Source organism: Dendrobates tinctorius, unplaced genomic scaffold, assembly GCF_039654945.1.
Source record: "Dendrobates tinctorius isolate UK_male_01 unplaced genomic scaffold, ASM3965494v1 ptg000086l, whole genome shotgun sequence".
NCBI classification, from domain to species: Eukaryota; Metazoa; Chordata; class Amphibia; order Anura; family Dendrobatidae; genus Dendrobates; species Dendrobates tinctorius.
Window position 1 is genome coordinate 54,789,847 of NW_027361754.1, and position 18,161 is coordinate 54,808,007.

At 46.0% G+C, this 18,161-nt stretch overlaps 1 protein-coding gene across 1 annotated transcript in view; it reads left to right on the forward strand.

Annotated features, from left to right (window-relative positions):
* CFAP74 (cilia and flagella associated protein 74) overlaps positions 1–18,161 on the forward strand; it is a 269,418-nt gene that overhangs the window by 41,371 nt on the left and 209,886 nt on the right. Inside the window, exons 12-13 of the mRNA XM_073585414.1 lie at positions 2,979–3,155; positions 11,067–11,240. Of these exons, the coding sequence (XP_073441515.1) occupies positions 2,979–3,155; positions 11,067–11,240 (351 nt within the window). The remainder of the gene's footprint in view (positions 1–2,978; positions 3,156–11,066; positions 11,241–18,161) is intronic.

The window sequence follows — 18,161 nt, forward strand, 5'->3', positions numbered from 1 at the left end:
ATAGGTGCTGACTTGACCTTTGGTAGAAGGGTGCTGCAAGCGGTGGTCCCTCCCTAAGGTGTTTCAAATTCTCCAGAAGTCTCTCAGGTGTGCTGTCATGGGTGAAGGGAAAACACCATGGTTACTTACCGGTAGCCGGTTTTTCCAGAGCCCATGACAGCACCCTTATATCCCCCCCCCTTTTTTCACCATAAGGTTGTGCACAATAATTGGATGTATTTATGATGTGGTGTTGGTTATATGTGTAATTAACTGTTCCTCTCATGCTCTGTAACCAACTGAAGCGGAGGAGAGGTACCGCCCCTTGTATTTCAGTAGGTTCCTGTCCTGGTGGGCCGGATCCCTCTCTCAGGTGTGCTGTCATGGGCTCCGGAAAAACCGGCTACCAGTAAGTAACCTTGGTGTTTCTCCACGTTTTCCTGTTTATCAATCCGATGGCATCCAAGTGTTGTCCTCTATTTTTTTTTACGGACCCATTGTCGAGTTGGATCCGAAACTCAAATCAGCATTGGACATGTCTGTTAGAGATGAGCGAATTTGTTCGGATTTTGTACCAGAAACTGATTTTGACATATTCGGGCCATATTCAGACAATATTTGTGCCGAATGTATTTCTTGTGATAGGTTCTGAACATATTTGGTAATTTCTACTCCCATTGACTCTAATAACGTTTGGCTGTTTTCGACGACTATTGCAAAAACTATATTCGATTTCAATCGTATTCGGAACCGAATCCAAACAAATTCACTCATCTCTAATGTCTGTCTCTGCAATTTTGCATGGACCAATCAAACTGCAAAAAATCAAGAACATGTGAACAACCTCTTTACTATCGTTGGTACGAATGCTATCCGTGAAAATGCCCTAACTGTTCTATAAATTGATCTAATCAGTGCAATTGAGAAAACATTGTAAAAGTTATACCCACGTGCCGCATAAAATGGACTTGCAAAGAAACAAAAGCGGACAGATCTTTTAATGCTATGTATCCATCTAGCTTAATTTCACAGCGAACACAGTTTAATTATTTGTGGCATCAATGTTCCCTGCCGTTGCACAGTCTTTTACCCAGCCATGTCTTTACGAAGAAAGAAACGTAATGAAGCTTCATAATACGCTCACTACCTGCGGTGTAATTATAACTGAGCAGCATGTTATAAAGATACTAATTATGATACAGAGCAAGACTCACGGTGCACAATTTCTAAAATATGCATGAAGTAATTTCTTGTTTCAAGTACAAGTGTCTTTGTGAGTAATTTTATGAGTAGAACAATTAAAAAGGGAAAATAATAGAATTTTGACAGAAATGCTCCGTTATTATGGATACAGTATTCCATGTTTGGAAATTATCCTCCATCCACAGGAAAGTGGATAACATTCTTATTATGAAGGGGGGTGGCCATGGTGATCCCTCACTAATTAAGAGAACCGAAAAGCCACGTGTGCATTTGATTATTCGCACTTCCGCTCTTTCATTCTTAATGGGAGTGCAAAAGACCAGTTTGACTTTTTCCAGGGGTCCCATAAAGAATGAAAGGAGGGGATGTTCGCATAATCTGCTCCATTCACGGAGCTCTTCAGTTGTTGGGATTGGTGAGGTTCCCCTATTATATGGATAAAAGATAACCTCCAAACTTGGTACAACCCCTTTAACTATTGGATAGAGTATACAGTGTTCTCAGGATAGGGAAAAGCAAGTGTTGTGAGAGAAGAGGATAAAGTGGAGAACAACTGGGCAACTTGGCTGTTCCAACAGTCCCCTGAAAATCTGTCGTGGCCCCATACACATTATATATATATATTAGATTTATGTGTGTATTGGGGTCCCCCAACAGAAGATGTCGTAGAACATCAGTATCCACTAGATTTACCGTAAATTGTTTTGTCCCATCTTTCGGAATAGATAGATGTCAGCCAAATGAGCTGACAGATATCCAAAGCCAGTTTCACGCTCCTGGGTTTTGTGGCTCAAGTTCGGACTCATGGACCGGCCGCAGGTCTCTTGACGCAAAATCGAGAGCTTCATATATGCCTATGAGGCTGTCCAGTTTGGTTCAGGAGACTTATGGCTGGTCCTTGCGGTCTGTACTTAGGTCACAAAACACGGATTTATGAAACCAACCTAAGGTGTATGGGATTCTATATTGCTTGGAACTCAGCTTTTCCAGAAATAGATATGTCCATGTCTAATTAGATTCTTCTGGTCAATTCTATTATCAGCAGTAGAAATCTGTAAAAACTAGTTCCAAAATAGTGAGAAATGCCGAAGGTTGTGTCATGAGGCAGCTGAGGCTCATATGTTCTATTAGAACATGATTATTGTAGAGGGGGGGTTCCCAGCATGGGACCCCTCTCTATCAGCGGAAGCAGATAATCACTCATCTTTGTCTGAGCTATATAAGGATGGCCAGTCCTCTCTATAGCTAGCATATGACACTGCATTACCTGCCAGGAAAATGTCTGGCAAACTGCAAAATCTGCTGTTTGATTGGGGTATCTGGAGCAGAAACGGGCTATCATTTGATGGCCCTTGGAGCGGCATTGTGAAAAAAGGTTGTCTCCGGTGGGGCAACCCCTCCTGGAAAATCCACATTTAAAACTACTAGGAGACAATAGCAGCTGAGAAATAAACCATAAAGTAAGTCGTACTAGCGTAGGCTGTATTCCAATCTGAGTGGTGGCTTCAGTTTATAAAATAAAGATTCATTGCACAATGGGCATCACCGGCATCTGGTAGACCTCATGGAGGTCCTTAAGTTCCACCTAGGTGTCCATTGTTTTGATGTGAAGTATAACTATGCAAGCAGCATTATTTTTCATGCCAGATATAATTGATTCTGCAATGCCGGCTTTAAAACGAAAACATAAGGAAGTTGCAAAACAAGTATTTATTCCTGGCTTCCTACGTAAGTGAGCGAGCATGCTTGGAAATGTTTGGAAGATAGATGTACTTATCATTTTTCTCGGTCTGCAGATTAAGTGGCGCTCCCCCTCCCCTCTATCATCTGATGAGGATGACGGCTCCCTAACTCAGCGGTCCCACGATATCATTGTGTCACCTAACTTTACGCATGAATTCGAAGGTGAAAGTGAAAATTTGGCTCAGCCGGAGTTCAGAGGATTATGGAGTGAAGATCTCAAACCCTATAAGGTAAAAGAGGACTCCTAACATGAGCCGATTTCTGTAGGAAATATTTCAGAGCACTGAATACACAGTTCTGTAAGTTTACCTTGTATTAGTAATTCCTCATTATCAGGACCATTATAGAGGCTTTCCATTCAGTGCATCTAAACTTTGTATGTGCATAATAATGGATACTTCCACTGATAAGTTCCTTACAAAGGTAACTCAAGCAGAGAGCCTCATGGCTCGTGCACAAAGCTATGTGACCATAGCCTGTATTGCTGTTTAGTACAGACATAGTATTACAATCTCCATGTACTGCCATACCTGCTCTTTCATGACCGGCCTTGATGGCAGACAGACAAGCGTAACAGGAAGACACAAATTAAGTAGAGCCAAATGTGAGGACACATACGGGAACAGCAGACACACAATCTGAAACCAGCAGCAGGCAAATGGTTAATTGATGGATAGTAGTACTCTAATAGCAACTGGTCCATGTTTATAGAGGTGTGGCTACACATAGAGGTAATAGATTAATAGAAAATTTTGTAACTTGCTTGCCAAGTTATGTTTTATAGCACAAATATATGTAAACAGAAACATTTAGTAAGGAAAAGCAGGATAGCAGTGAAGAAATGGCAAACTTTTTTGCTGAGAAGCAGTTCTCAAATAAACAGGAGAAATATATTAGCAAACTGGAAACTAGCTTTCAGTGATGATATATCTTGGTTGCAGAGGCTCAGGTGTGAAAAGGACTGAGAACATTTACAAGACATTGTAAATCTGGAAACTTGATTGCAGAGATCAGTATGGGCCAATACTTAAAGGAGTGGTCCGAAGCTAACATTTATTTTAAAACTAAGTGTTTATTTAGTGTAATATATCTTTTCTAAAACACTTTAACTAAAAAGTCCTTATCATTCCCGCACTATGCTATCTAACTGCTTTATTTTTTTTACTTTCTGTTTGATGATCCTTTGTTTGAGAATTCCCAGTGCATGCTGGGATACTCAAACTAAATGTCATCAGTGGGCAGAGGCTACAGTCACTGCCACAGCTTCTGCCCTTTCCCCGAAACGAAGCGATATCAGTAACGTCTGTTTCAGGGGCTGGGCTAGTTCCTGCTCTACTGAGCATGCATATGCTCAGTATGGTCTTGTCACAGTGGGTACAGAAAGTATTCAGACCCCTTTAAGTTTTTCACTCTTTGTTTCATTGCAGCCATTTGGTATATTCAAAAAAGTACATTTTTTTCTCATTAATGTACACTCTGCACCCCATCTTGACTGAGAAAAAACAGAAATGTAGAAATTTTTGAAAATTAATTTTAAAAGAAAAAGTGAAATATCACATGGTCCTAAGTTTTCAGACCCTTTGGTCAGTATTGAGTAGAAGCACCCTTTTGAGCTAGTACAGCCGTGAGTCTTCTTGGGAATGATGCAACAAGTTTTTCACACCTGGATTTGGGGATCCTCTGCCATTCTTCCTTGCAGATCCTCTCCAGTTCCGTCAGGTTGGATGGGGAACGTTGGTGGACAGCCATTTTCAGGTCTCTCCAGAGATACTCAATTGGGTTTAGGTCAGGGCTCTGGCTGGGCCAGTCAAGAATGGTCACAGAGTTGTTCTGAAGCCACTCCTTTGTTATTTTTAGCTGTGTGCTTATGATCATTGTCTTGTTGGAAGGTAAACCTTTGGCCAAGTCTGAGGTCCAGAGCACTCTGGAAGAAGTTTTCATCCAGGATATCTCTGTACTCGGCCGCATTCATGTTTCCTTCTATTGCAACCAGTCGTCCTGTCCCTGCAGCTGAAAAACACCCCCATAGCATGATGCTGCCATCACCATGTTTCATTGTTGGGATTGTATTGGGCAGGTATTGAGATTGCCTGGTTTTCTCCACACATACCCCTTGGAGTTATCACCAAAAAGTTCTATTTTCGTCTCATCAGACCAGAGAATCTTATCTCTCATAGTCTGGGAGTCCTTCATGTGTTTTTTTTAGCAAACTCTATGCGGGCTTTCATATGTCTGGCACTGAGGAGAGGCTTCATTGGGTCACTTTACCATAAAAGCTTGACTGGTGGAAGGCTGTAGTGCTAGTTGACTGTTGCTCAATTTGGCCGGACGGCCAGGTCTAGGAAGACTTCTGGTGGTCCCAAACTTCTTCCATTTAAGGATTATGGAGGCCACTGTGCTCTTAGGAACCTTGAGTACTGCAGATTTTTTTGTAGCCTTGGCCAGATCTGTGCCTTGCCACAATTTTGTCTCTGAGCTCCTTGGCCAATTCCTTTGAACTCATGATTCTCATTTCGTCTGTCATGCACTGTGAGCTGTGAGGTCTTATATAGACAGGTATGTGCCTTTACAAATCAAGTCCTATCAGTTTAATTAAACACAGCTGGACTCCAATTAAGGAGTAGAACCATCTCAAGGAGGATCACAAGGAAATGGACAGCATGTGACCTAAATATGAATGTCTGAGCAAAAGGTCTGAATACTTATGACCATGTGATATTTCAGTTTTTTCTTTTTTAATAATAATAATAATAATAATAATAATCTTTATTTATATAGCGCCAACATATTCCGCAGCGCTTTACAGTTTTTTTAATAAATTTGCAAACATTTCTACATTTCGGGTTTTTTTCAGTCAAGATGGGGTGCAGAGTGTACATTAATGAGAAAAAAAATGAACTTTTTTTGAACTTGCCAAATGGCTGCAATGAAACAAAGAGTGAAAAATTTAAAGGGGACTGAATACTTTCTGTAGCCACTGTATATTTAATGCATAGTGACAGTGCGCTCCCTCGCTGAGTCTGATGGGAAGTGTCATGGTCCATCAAGAGAGAGCAATGTCAGGGTACAATGCAAGCAGAGACCAGGGCTGCCCTCGGAAGTCATGTCACTTTAGTTTGCTGCGATTTTTTTTTTTTTTTTTTTTTTTTTTTTTTTTTTAGGGGGGGGGGCGGTGGAATAAAAACTTGTCCACTTAATCAGGCCTCTGTTTGGGGGTGAGCTCCTATTTTTAATGGCTCCATATTGGGGTACATATAGGGTATGGTGTAACTCCTATCCTTTTTTGGGGGGAATGTGGTTTAAAAAAAAATAATTATGGCATGATAATTTATTGATGTCAGATTGATATACTTATAGCTGTCAACCACAACTGACTCAGCATGTGATATTTCAGAGCTGTAGTAGTACAGTTTGTTGGAAATACCTACCTACTCACATGTATGTTGCAAAGGGTTTTTTAATCTTTTTGCAGGTCATATTTAGATGTGATCGTTTATAATCAGCTAATCTATCGCCCTGATCATAAGAACTTATGTGTAATTCTGAGCTTTGATCAGAAGCAACTGCCCTTGGAAGAACGTCTTGGGTACTTGCCTGCACTATGATCTCTCAATAATTAATTTCCTGTCTGTTTTCGTGCATGCACCGCAAAGCCAGAGACCATATAATGTCCTTTGCTATACTACTATACATAACTGAGCATGACAGGAGTGCTGTGATTTCTGAATTATTTCATCTAGTAATTTTCAATTCTATGAGTCTGCTTTAATTGATTTTTTTCAGGCCTATATATCAGCAGTTATTGAATGAGCAAGGCAATTACATTTCTCATTTTGTGTATTTTTACAAATAACTATCAGCTCTTTTTTTATGGGTTATTACTAGTATACCGTGTGTATCTGAAGTATGCCAAACTTTTTTTATTTTGTAATATGTATAAAGGGCTCAGCTGGTGAATTGGATTACCAAAGCCGTATGTAAGGGTGAGCAGGAAGGACCATTGGCGATACAGCAAAGAAGTGGGTCTTGCCGGGTGATCACATGGATCGGGAAGGACGGGGACAGCAGGGTATACAGGATGGCAGACAGATAAGCAGAGCAGGAAGCATTGGATGAAGCAGAGCCAGATGTGAGAACACATATGGGAACATCAGATGCACTGACAATCCAAAACCAGCAGCAGGCAAATGATTAATAGTAGGATAGCAGTCATGTAATGGCAACTGGTTCTTGCTTGTAAAGTTGTGGTTATACACCGTAGTAATAGATGACCTGGTAACTTGCTTGCAGAGTTTTGGTTTATAGCACAACTACTAGCGAGGAAATGATTAAACACAGGATAGCTGTGAATTATTGGCAAACTTGCTTGTAGAGAAACGGTTCTCACATAAATAACAGAAGTATCTTGTCAAAGTGGAAACTATCTTGCAGTGATGTCTTACATTGACATCAGAAGCTGAGGTTTGAACAATGCCAAGACCAATTACAAGTTGGCATTTGGAAACTTGATTGCAGGGATAGGAATTAACTACAGGTGGGTTGGCTGGACTGAGCTTGAAAATAATCACTAGTAGTTGAAAATATGCAAACCAAACAGGAAAAAGAGCTGTGATTCCCAGGACTGCCACAGAGTGAAGCTAAGGGGTGTATGTTCTTTTGATCTCTGTTCATTCTTGCAGAGCGTTTTGAAGTTGGGCTGACTCCTTTATCAGGTAGAGAAGTCAACCCAAATGCGGTTCATGAATGAATAAAGATCCAGAGAAGATACACCTGAAGTGCCCGCTGGGCAATTTTCGTGACGCCACCTGTGGTTTCTGGTCAGAGGTGACCAGCGGTGCGGTGCAGATCCTCTGGGACTGGTGGTGATGCAGCAGAGTTGGAATAGCTCCCCACAGGTGGAGCTGAGTCCCAGGGCAGATGTAATGTGTTGAAGATGGTAGTGATGTAGTATTTGGCAAGGGATGTAGCAGTGCTGAGTGGGTGTCATAGGAAGAATTCAGAGGACACAGCGGGGTGTAGTTTCCAAAGCTTTACTCACAGTTCTGGTGCGCACAGATGCCCGGTTGGTGCCGTGTCCTCCAGGTGAGGGGTCCAGCAAACTCGCAGGTAGATCAGGATTCACCTTCCCAGGACCTCTTCAGTATATGCTTTTCCTGGCCATCTCACTGTGTCGGCTGACCGCCTCTCCTGCCCAACACCTCACAGTCAGTGTCCCAAGCCAGCAGCCACGGACCCTGCTGGGTAACGTCCTCTCTGCATATCCTTGCTCCTATATGGCTGCTTTTTCAGCGAAGATAACTGTGGCTTGTGCCGAGATACCTACAGGTGCCTCTGTCTCCGGCTTGCTAGTTGAGTCTGATGATTTCTCTGCTAGACTAGGTACCCCACTGCAACCTGGTCCCTCTACCCAACGCTAGAGTCGGCATGGAGCGAGCCCCACCGCCAGTATGATTGCTGCACCGTGCCTCTAGGACCCCTTCTGTCCTCCCGGGAGCTTCCTTCTCCCTCTTCACTTCTCTAACTTTCCTGTCAGCACTCTAACTGCCCAGTCCTGTCAGCTCCTTCCTCCAGCTTTCTCTCCTACTGACCAACTCCTTCAGCTACTTCTCTGTTCTGCCTAAGCTCCTCCCCTACTCCTACTCACTCCACCCACCTCCCAACAGCCTTTCCTACCCAGCAGGGAGGGACGGAAAACCCTGCTACTGTAGTATGTGTGGGGGGTGCAGGTGTCAGAGTCCTGGGTAGTGCTCCCTCCTTACCTGAGAGTGGGGTACCACACCTCTGGATGAGGTGCACTACCTCTGTGGCGACTGAACCCTCAGGGGCACCACACACTCTTGTCTTCACACTGTGGCAGTGGCAGGGAATCACCGTTCTTTTTCCTGTTACGTTTCTTCTCACTGGCGTGTGGGTCAGTGTTCAGAGCAGCAGCCTTTCATTTTTACAAATACGGAGTAGTGCCAGGTCACAACCCACGCAGGGGGCAGGGGGTTGGACCAGATGGCCCAGGAGGTCCCTTCCAACTCTACGATTCTATGATTCAGGTGAGCATATACAGTCCGTTGCTCGCTGTGTCCTTGTATTAAGGGTGACATACTTGGAACGCCTTTTCTCTTTTACTAGTAGTTGCATGGAATTTAGGAGTAGCGGGAGATCATTACACCGTGTGCAGAATTATTAGGCAAGTTGTATTTGAGAGGATTCTTATTATTATTGAATAACAACTATGTTCTCAATCAACCCAAAAGACTCATAGATATCAAAGCTTAATATTTTTGGAAGTTGGAGTGGTTTTTTTTAGATTTGGCAATCTTAGGAGGATATCTGTTTGTGCAGGTAACTATTACAGTGCAGAATTATTAGGCAACTTAATAAAAACCAAATATATACCCATCTCACTTGTTTATTTTCACCAGGTAAACCAATAGAGCAACAAAAAATTTAGAAATAAACATTTCTGACATTCAAAAACAAAGCAAAAAAAATCAATGACCAATATAGCCACCTTTCTTTACGATGACACTCAAAAGCCTTCCATCCATGGATTCTGTCAGTTGCTTCATCTGTTTACGATCAACGTTGCGTGCTGCAGCCACCACAGCCTTCCAGACACTGTTCGGAGAGGTGTAATGTTTTTACTCCCTGTAGATCTCACATTTTATGAGGGACCACAGGTTCTCTATGGGGTTCAGATCAGGTGAACAAGGGGGCCATGTCATTATTTTTTCTTCTTTTAGACCTTTACTGGCCAGCCACGCTGTGGAGTATTTGGATGCATGTGATGGAGCATTGTCCTGCATGAAAATCATGTTTTTCTTGAACGATACTGACTTCTTCCTGTACCACTGCTTGAAGAAGGTGTCTTCCAGAAACTGAAAGTTGGTCTGGGAGTTGAGCTTCGCTCCATCCTCAACCCGAAAAGGTCCCACAAGTTCATCTTTGATGATACCAGCCCATACCAGTACCCCACCTCCACCTTGCTGGCGTCTGAGTCGGAGTGGAGCTCTCTGCCCTTTACTGGTCCAGCCTCCGGCCCATCCATCTGGCCCATCAAGAGTCACTCTCATTTCATCAGTCCATAAAACCTTAGAAAAATCAGTCTTAAGATATTTCTTGGCCCAGTCTTGACGTTTTATCTTATGTTTCTTGTTGAAAGGTGGTCATTTTTCAGCCATCCTTACCTTGGCCATGTCCCTGAGTATGGCACACCTTGTGATTTGTGATACTCCAGTAACGTTGCAGCTATGAAATATGGCAAAACTGGTGGCAAATGGCATCTTGGCAGCTTCACGCTTGATTTTCCTCAATTCGTGGGCAGTTATTTTGCGCCTTTTTTTATCAACACGTTTCTTGCGACCCTGTTTGATATTTGCCATGAAACGCTTGATTGTTCGGTGATCACGCTTCAAAAGTTTGGCAATTTCAAGACTGCTGCATCCCTCTGCAAGACATCTCACAATTTTTGACTTTTCAGAGTCCGTCAAATCTTCTGACCCATTTTGCCAAAGGAAAGGAAGTTGCCTAATAATTAAGCACACCTTATATAGGGTGTTGATGTCATTAGACCACACCCCTCCTCATTACAGAGATGCAAATCACCTGATTTACATAATTGGCAGTTGGCTTTCAAGTCTATACAGCTTGGAGTAGGACAACATGTATAAAAAGGATGATGTGATCAAAATACTCATTTGCCTAATAATTCTGCACCCAGTGTAGGTACCTACCTGGAGCTTGAGCTAAGTAGAAGGTGAAGCAGCCCCCGACAAGCACTTGGTTGCTCAGGTCAATGCAATCTAAATACTCAGGCAGCATATAACTCACTGAATTTTGCCTTAAAACGCCTTGTGTGATGATGTCAGAGGTGTTTCCTGTGCCACTATAGCAATGTGGTGTAGATTAGCACAAAAGGAGCCAGTGAAAGAGGAAGGAAACAAGGCCCGACCCTTGAGCCAGGTTAGGTGAGTAACACTATGAAGCTCTCCATAACATTTAAGTGTAGCATGATTACCAATAAATATTGCAGACTTTACATGTTATAGTATATTTGTGAAGTGTTTTATGTACATTCGTACGCACGGGATGATCTTAAATTGATAACCAATTGATTTTCTTACTGATCCACACTCTTGTTTATTTAGGTATCGCGTGATGACATGGACAGTAAGCCTAAAGGGGGCAGTAAGATGGAAAAAGAAATCATGAGTGAAACCTTAAGGAAGCTTCGTCATGGCATTGTTGAAAAGCAAGTGGTCTCAGGACATGAATTTAAAGGCTGCCCGTTTTATAGCAAACCAAAAATCATTTACTTTAAGGTTAGTGTGACATTAAGGGCCCGTGCAGATGACCGTATTATCAGTCCAAGTGCGATGCGATAAAACATCAGATCGCACTCGGACTACAGTAGTGTTAGTCTATTGGTCCATGCACATGTCCGAGAAAAAAAATTTGCTGCATGCCGGAGTTTGATCTGATATTCGGATTACACTCGGCCATGCAAGTCAATTAGTCTGTGGAAAACATCAGACTGCACTCGGATGTCATCGGAGTGCAGTTCGTCTTCCACAAACTGACAGAATGGAGAAATGTGGTCCCAATTCAGTTTTTCTTCTTTTGACTTGTGGTTTTTGTTGACTTTTTTTACTCTGTCGCCTTATTGGGGGACACAGAACCGTGGGTGTTATGCTGCTGTCCACTAGGAGGCGACACTATGCATAATCTGAAAAAGATTAACTTTGGCTCCTCCTCTGCAGTATACACCCCTGGACGGCGTCAGCCTTCTCCAGTTTTTGCTTAGTGTCGCAAGGAGGCACACCTAAGGTTTTTTACTCCGTTTTTTTTCCTTGATTTTTTTTTTTCAACGGATTACAGATGAAGAAAAGCGGGTCCCCAGCGAGACTCCCGGCATGGCTCCCTCCTCGGTCCCTTATTAAGGGGTACCCGGTTGAGGTCGAGACGGCTATTCCCCATGTCGCTCCTTCCCCAGTCCCTCGGGTACTGGCTCGAAGTCGAGACCCCCCCCTCCTTCCCCAGTTCCCTTGGGCTCTGGGTTGAGGTCGAGGATAGGATGAAGCCCCCTGACGGTGACAGCAGCACCCTCCCTAATCCCCCTCTGGGGGCATTAGGTTGAGACACCGCAGGTAGGGCCTGTATCAGGCACCATTCGGCCACTTACATGTCCAGGGACCCCAGCCCAGCTGCGGGCTCCTGTTGGGACCGGGGGAGGTGCAGGCAGGCATGGCACTTGTCAGAGACAGGGCTCCCTGCGCCCCTGTCTCTGTGGCAGCACCAGCTGCATAGCGCCTCAAAGGGACCCCCGACAGGGCCTACTTCGCTCTCATAACCCCACCGCTAGCCTGCCGTTTAATCCGGGGGGGTCTGGTTTGAATCCGACCCCCCCCTGGACAACCGCGCCGTCCTGGAGCCCTTCTGGGCATGAGGTATCAAATTTAGGCCGCGGCTTCGGCCTAGCCGAAGTCGCCGCCCTATTCCCGCCCCCTGGCCCGCCCCCGGATGACGAAAATGACACTCTGCAGTGTCATAGAAGGGGCGGATCGAGGCAGGAAGGGCGCGCTTTTACATAGCTCAGCGCTCCCTTTTCAGCTCTCCGCCCCCTTCCCCCTCCACCTCAGAATCCCGGTGGCCATCTTGCTGCAGCAGGAAACATAGCTGACAGCCATACAGCAGTCTCCGGGGGGCACAGGACTGTGATTTGTCGGCGCTGGACTTCGGGGCACACTGGTGGGGTAAGATCACAGCTGGGTTCTCTTTACTCAGCTGTGCATTCATATTACCTATAAGTTCTCCCCTTTGCATAGCCCCTGTAGGACCCCTGCTAGCCAGCCTCTGTGCATGATGCCGGGCTCAAGGAAGAAAACCAGGCAAGACTGCTTTTATGCATTCTGCACAGCCTGCAAGACCACTCCCCAGGGGCAGCACGGACCCACACTGCCGGGACTGTGTCCAAAACACTGGGTCAGAAGCAACGCTTCTGCGTCTTCTTCCATACCGGAATGGGCTATTCAGATGTTGCAGTCTATAACACAGTCCATACATAGCCTGACCTCTACACTACTGCAGGCTTTGCAGGGTCATATCTCGGCTATGAACGTTACCCAGCAAAGGGACAGCCCATCTCGGGGACATGCCACTTCCGACAGTCTCAGACGTAAGCGGACCCACAGGTCGCATTCATCTGCGTCCTCACATAGCACTCGGTCGTCCCCCTCCAGGGAGAGACACACTGGCTCCAGGTCACCTAGTCCGTCCTCTGACAGAGACAGACAATGCGGATCTCCGCAACGATTTCCGACCACAGACTCGGAAGGCATATGTGACTCTAACCCAGACAACGAAACAGAGAATTATCTCGTCTCTTGTCCCCTTAGCAATACTGCGATAGTTGAGGATATCGTCTCTTCCATCCTTCGGGTGCTGGACATTTCAGATCCAACCCCGGAAGCACCAGAACACAAAATTTCCTTTGAAAGTGTTCAGAAACCATCGAAGGTCTTCCCTAATCACCCGGAATTTCAAAAAATCCTTTCTAAGCATTTTTCGCAGCCTGAGAAAAAATTCGCCAATCGCAAGTATTTGGAAGCAAAATACCCCTTTCCACAGAAAGACACCAAGGATTGGACAGATCCGCCTGAAGTGGACCCTCCAGTCTCTAGGCTGGCAGCACAAACGCTTCTCTCGCTGCCGGACAGTTCAACCCTCAAGGACACAGCAGACAGACAAGTCGAACGCATGGCTCGTTCAATCTTTGAAGCGGCAGGTGCCTCTTTGGCTCCCGCATTTGCTTCAGTTTGGGCAGCCAAGGCCATCATGGCTTGGGCTGATCTATTGCAAAAAGGCCTTCAAGCTTCAAATCCTCAGCTGGCGGACCAGGCGGTGCAAATTGCAGTGGTGGCAGATTACATGGTCCATGCAGCGTTGGATTCTGCAAGAGGAATAGCGGGAATAGCATCAAACGCCATCACAATCCGGCGTATTCTCTGGCTAAGAGAATGGAAAGCGGATGCGGCCTCAAAAAAGTCCCTAACAAATCTCCCGTACTTCAGTGGCCGTCTTTTCGGTGGAAAGCTGGATACAATGATATCCAATGCTACCGGGGGCAAAAGTACTTCCCTCCCTCAAATAAGACCAAAACGCACGTTTAAAAGGCGTAATCAATCTCGTTTCCGATCCTTTCGGAATTCTTCAGGCTGGTCCGTCTCACGCCCAGCACAAAACCGTAATCGTTCCCCCCGCAGGGACAACACACGTGCGGCACAGAGGCCGGACAGGAACTGGCAATCAAAGGCAAGCCAGGCAAAACCTAAAGGAGGAAAACCTCAGACTTTTCCCTCATCCTGACTCATGCCCTCTGGAAGACATCCCACTTGTAGGCGGACGACTGCTACTCTTTCAGCAGGTCTGGCTGCCTATTACAGAAGACAAGTGGGTCAAGGAGATAGTGTCTTCAGGATACAAAATCGAGTTTACTACCAGCCCACCGCACAGGTTTTTTTTTTTTTTTCCATCTGTCCCTCCAAAATCCCCGCTCAAAGCTCAGGCCTTCCGTCAAGCGGTTTCTTCCCTCCTGCGAGCAGGAGTCATAGTGCCAGTCCCAGCAGAAGAGCGCTTCCGAGGGTTCTACTCCAACCGGTTCGTGGTGCCCAAGAAGGGAGGCAGCGACCAACCCATACTAGACCTCAAGCAACTCAACAAGTATGTTCGAGTTCGTCACTTCCGCATGGAATCCCTCCGGTCAATCGTTGCGTCTATGGAAAAAGGAGAATATCTTGCCTCCATAGACATACAGGACGCATACCTGCATATACCGATTGCTCCCGCCCATCAGAGGTTTCTCAGATTCGCAATCAACCAAGACCATTACCAGTTTGTGGCTCTCCTGTTCGGTCTCGCCACGGCTCCCAGAACATTTACAAAGGTCATGGCAGCTACCATGGACGTTCTGCACTCCAGAGGCATAGTAGTCGTTCCATACCTGGACGACCTTCTCATCAAGGCCCCCACCCTCAAGGACTGCGAGGTCAACGTCTCGATCACGATCGACACTCTGACGCGCCTGGGATGGTTAGTCAATTTACAGAAGTCCTCGACTACCCCGAGTCAGTCTCTGACCTTCCTGGGGATGCTATTCGACACCTCCAAGGGTCTGATGATCCTCCCCAGGGACAAGGCACTGGCTCTCTGTCTGGGAGTTCACACACTCCTCCGCAAGTCCCCCAGATCTCTCCGGTATGCCATGAGAGTACTTGGCAGGATGGCAGCAGCAATGGAGGCGGTACCATTTGCCCAGTTTCACCTCAGACCCCTTCAACTGGCCATCCTCAAGTCCTGGGACAGGAATCCGTTCTCCCTCGACAGGGAGTTCCGGTTATTAGCAAACACCAGGAGGTCCCTGCACTGGTGGCTCAAGCCAACCTCGCTTGCAAGGGAAAAATCCTTTCTCTCCGGTCAATGGAAGGTTTTGACCACCTACGCAAGCCTTATGGGTTGGGGCGCGGTGCACCTACATCAGAGCGCAAGGCAGGTGGTCACCAAGGGAATCGACCATGCCCATCAACATCCGGGAAATTCGGGCCATCTTCCTGGCGTTGAAAGCCTTCCATCACTTGCTGGCAGACTCTCATATCAGAGTACAGTCGGACAATGCCACGGCAGTGGCATACGTGAACCATCAAGGCGGCACCCGCAGCATCCAGGCGATGACCGAAGTAACGCGTATCCTACAATGGGCGGAGGCTGCAAGGTCGGTACTCTCCGCGGTCCACATTCCGGGTGTGGACAACTGGGAAGCCGACTATCTCAGCCGACAATGAATGGACTCGGGGGAATGGTCTCTCCATCCCGAAGTCTTCTGTCAGATCTGTCATCGTTGGGGGACCCCGGACGTGGATCTGATGGCATCCCATCTCAATGCCAAGGTTCCCAATTTCATGGCCAGGACGCGCGATCCGCGGTCGCTCGGAGCAGATGCCCTGGTTCAGGACTGGACCCAGTTCCAGCCTCTGTACATTTTTCCACCCCTCCCCCTGATCTCCAGAGTCCCGAGGAAGATCAAACAAGAGGGTGTTCCCACCATTCTGATCGCTCCAGACTGGCCCATGCGTACATGGTACGCCGACGTCGTGCAACTCACAGCAGACGCTCCCTGGCGTGTCCCCACACGTCCCGACCTCCTGTCACAAGGCCCGTTCTTCCACCAGAACTCAGGGGCTCTCAATTTGACGGCGGGGCCATTGAGACCTGGGTTTTGACCCAAGCAGGTTTTTCACCGGACGTTGTTAAAACCATGATCAGGGCTCGGAAGCCAACTTCAGCCAGGATTTACTATCGTACCTGGAAGATTTTCTTCACATGGTGCGACCCTCGTGGGCAGATTCCACTTCCCTATTCTCTTCCAAAGGTCCTCAGTTTCCTTCAGTCAGGCCTGGACGCCGGGCTATCCCTGGGCTCGCTGAAGAGCCAGGTGTCAGTGCTCTCAGTGCTCTTTCAGAGGCATATTGCTAACAAGCCGCAAGTGAAGACTTTTCTCCAAGGGGTTTCCCGATTGGTTCCCCCCCTACAAACGTCCGTTGGAGACGTGGGACCTCAACCTGGTCTTGACAGCACTACAGTCACCTCTTTTTGAACCCCTTAGGGTGGTCTCACTCCGCTTTCTATCACAGAAAGTGGTTTTCCTGGTGGCAATCACTTCGCTACGCAGGGTGTCTGAACTTTCAGCTCTTTTCCTGCAGACAACCCTTCCTGGTTTTTCACCATGACAAGGTGGTTCTCCGTACAGTACCATCCTTCCTTCCGAAGGTCGTGTCCAGCTTCCACCTCAATGAGGAAATATCACTACTGTCTCTTTGCCCGGCTCCCGTTCATAGGGTAGAGAAGGCTCTGCATACGCTTGACCTTGTCAGGGCATTGCATATTTATGTGTCTAGGACTGCTCCCTTCCAGAAGTCTGATTCACTTTTCCTTCTTCCAGAAGGCGTTCGCAAGGGCCTACCGGCTTCCAAAGCCACCCTTGCTAGGTGGATCAAGTCCACCATTCAAGAGGCTTACCGCCTCAACAATTCTGCCCTTCCGGCCGGTATCACGGCACACTCTACGCAGGCGGTAGGGGCCTCTTGGGCCATTCGGCATCAAGCCTCAGCACATCAAGTGTGTAAGGCAGCCACTTGGACTAGCCTGCACACATTTACAAAACACTACAAAGTGCATACCCAGTCCTCAGCGGATGCGAGCCTGGGTAGACGGGTCCTGCAGGCGGCAGTACCCCAAGTCTAGAGGACTGTCAGCACAATATTCGTCCACTGCTTCCCACCCAGGGACTGCTTTAGGACGTCCCACGGTTCTGTGTCCCCCAATAAGGCGACAGATTAAAGGAGATTTTTGTGTAATCACCGTAAAATCTCTCTCTTAGCCTTTAATTGGGGGACACAGCTCCCACCCTGTTGCCCTTGCGGGCCGTTGTTACGGTTGGGTTCTCATATTGTTGTTTGAGCCTGTTTATAGTAGCCTTTTCTTACAGGCATGGTTATGTTTCTGGTATATTCCTCCTAATGCTTTTGCACAAAATTGGAGAAGGCTGACGCCATCCAGGGGTGTACACTGCAGAGGAGGAGCCAAAGTTAATCTTTTTCAGATTATGCATAGTGTCGCCTCCTAGTGGACAGCAGCATAACACCCACGGTTCTGTGTCCCCCAATTAAAAGCTAAGAGAAAGAGATTTTACGGTGAGTACACAAAAATCTCCTTTTTATTTTTGCTCCAAATTCTTCAAAATGGCGCAATTTGTGCAAAATTAGAGATGTTATTTATTTTTTGTCTCTAACATTTTTGCAACTTTTCAGCGAAAAAAGGGCCATGTCTTGCTATAGTGCCGCAAAACGTCCACATACATCTCAAGACTTGCATAAAATCAAATCCAGAGGGGGAGGACAGGCTTACATTTGCTCAATGCTGAAAAATTTATCGACTTTTTAAAAAAGTCGTAATTGATTAATCAGCCGAAATATTTGCAAACCCCTAACCTAACCCTCCAGTGATGAGCACTATACAAAAAAAAAATATGTGGAGCATTCATATAATATAGAGTTTAAAAAAGGCTTAAATTTAAAAAACAAATAATGCGTAAAGGAATATCACAGGAAAAATTTAAAAAAATAAGAAAAGGCACAAATATAATTGTAAATCTTCCTTTTGAGTCTTTTAGAGCTCATATTATCTGAAAG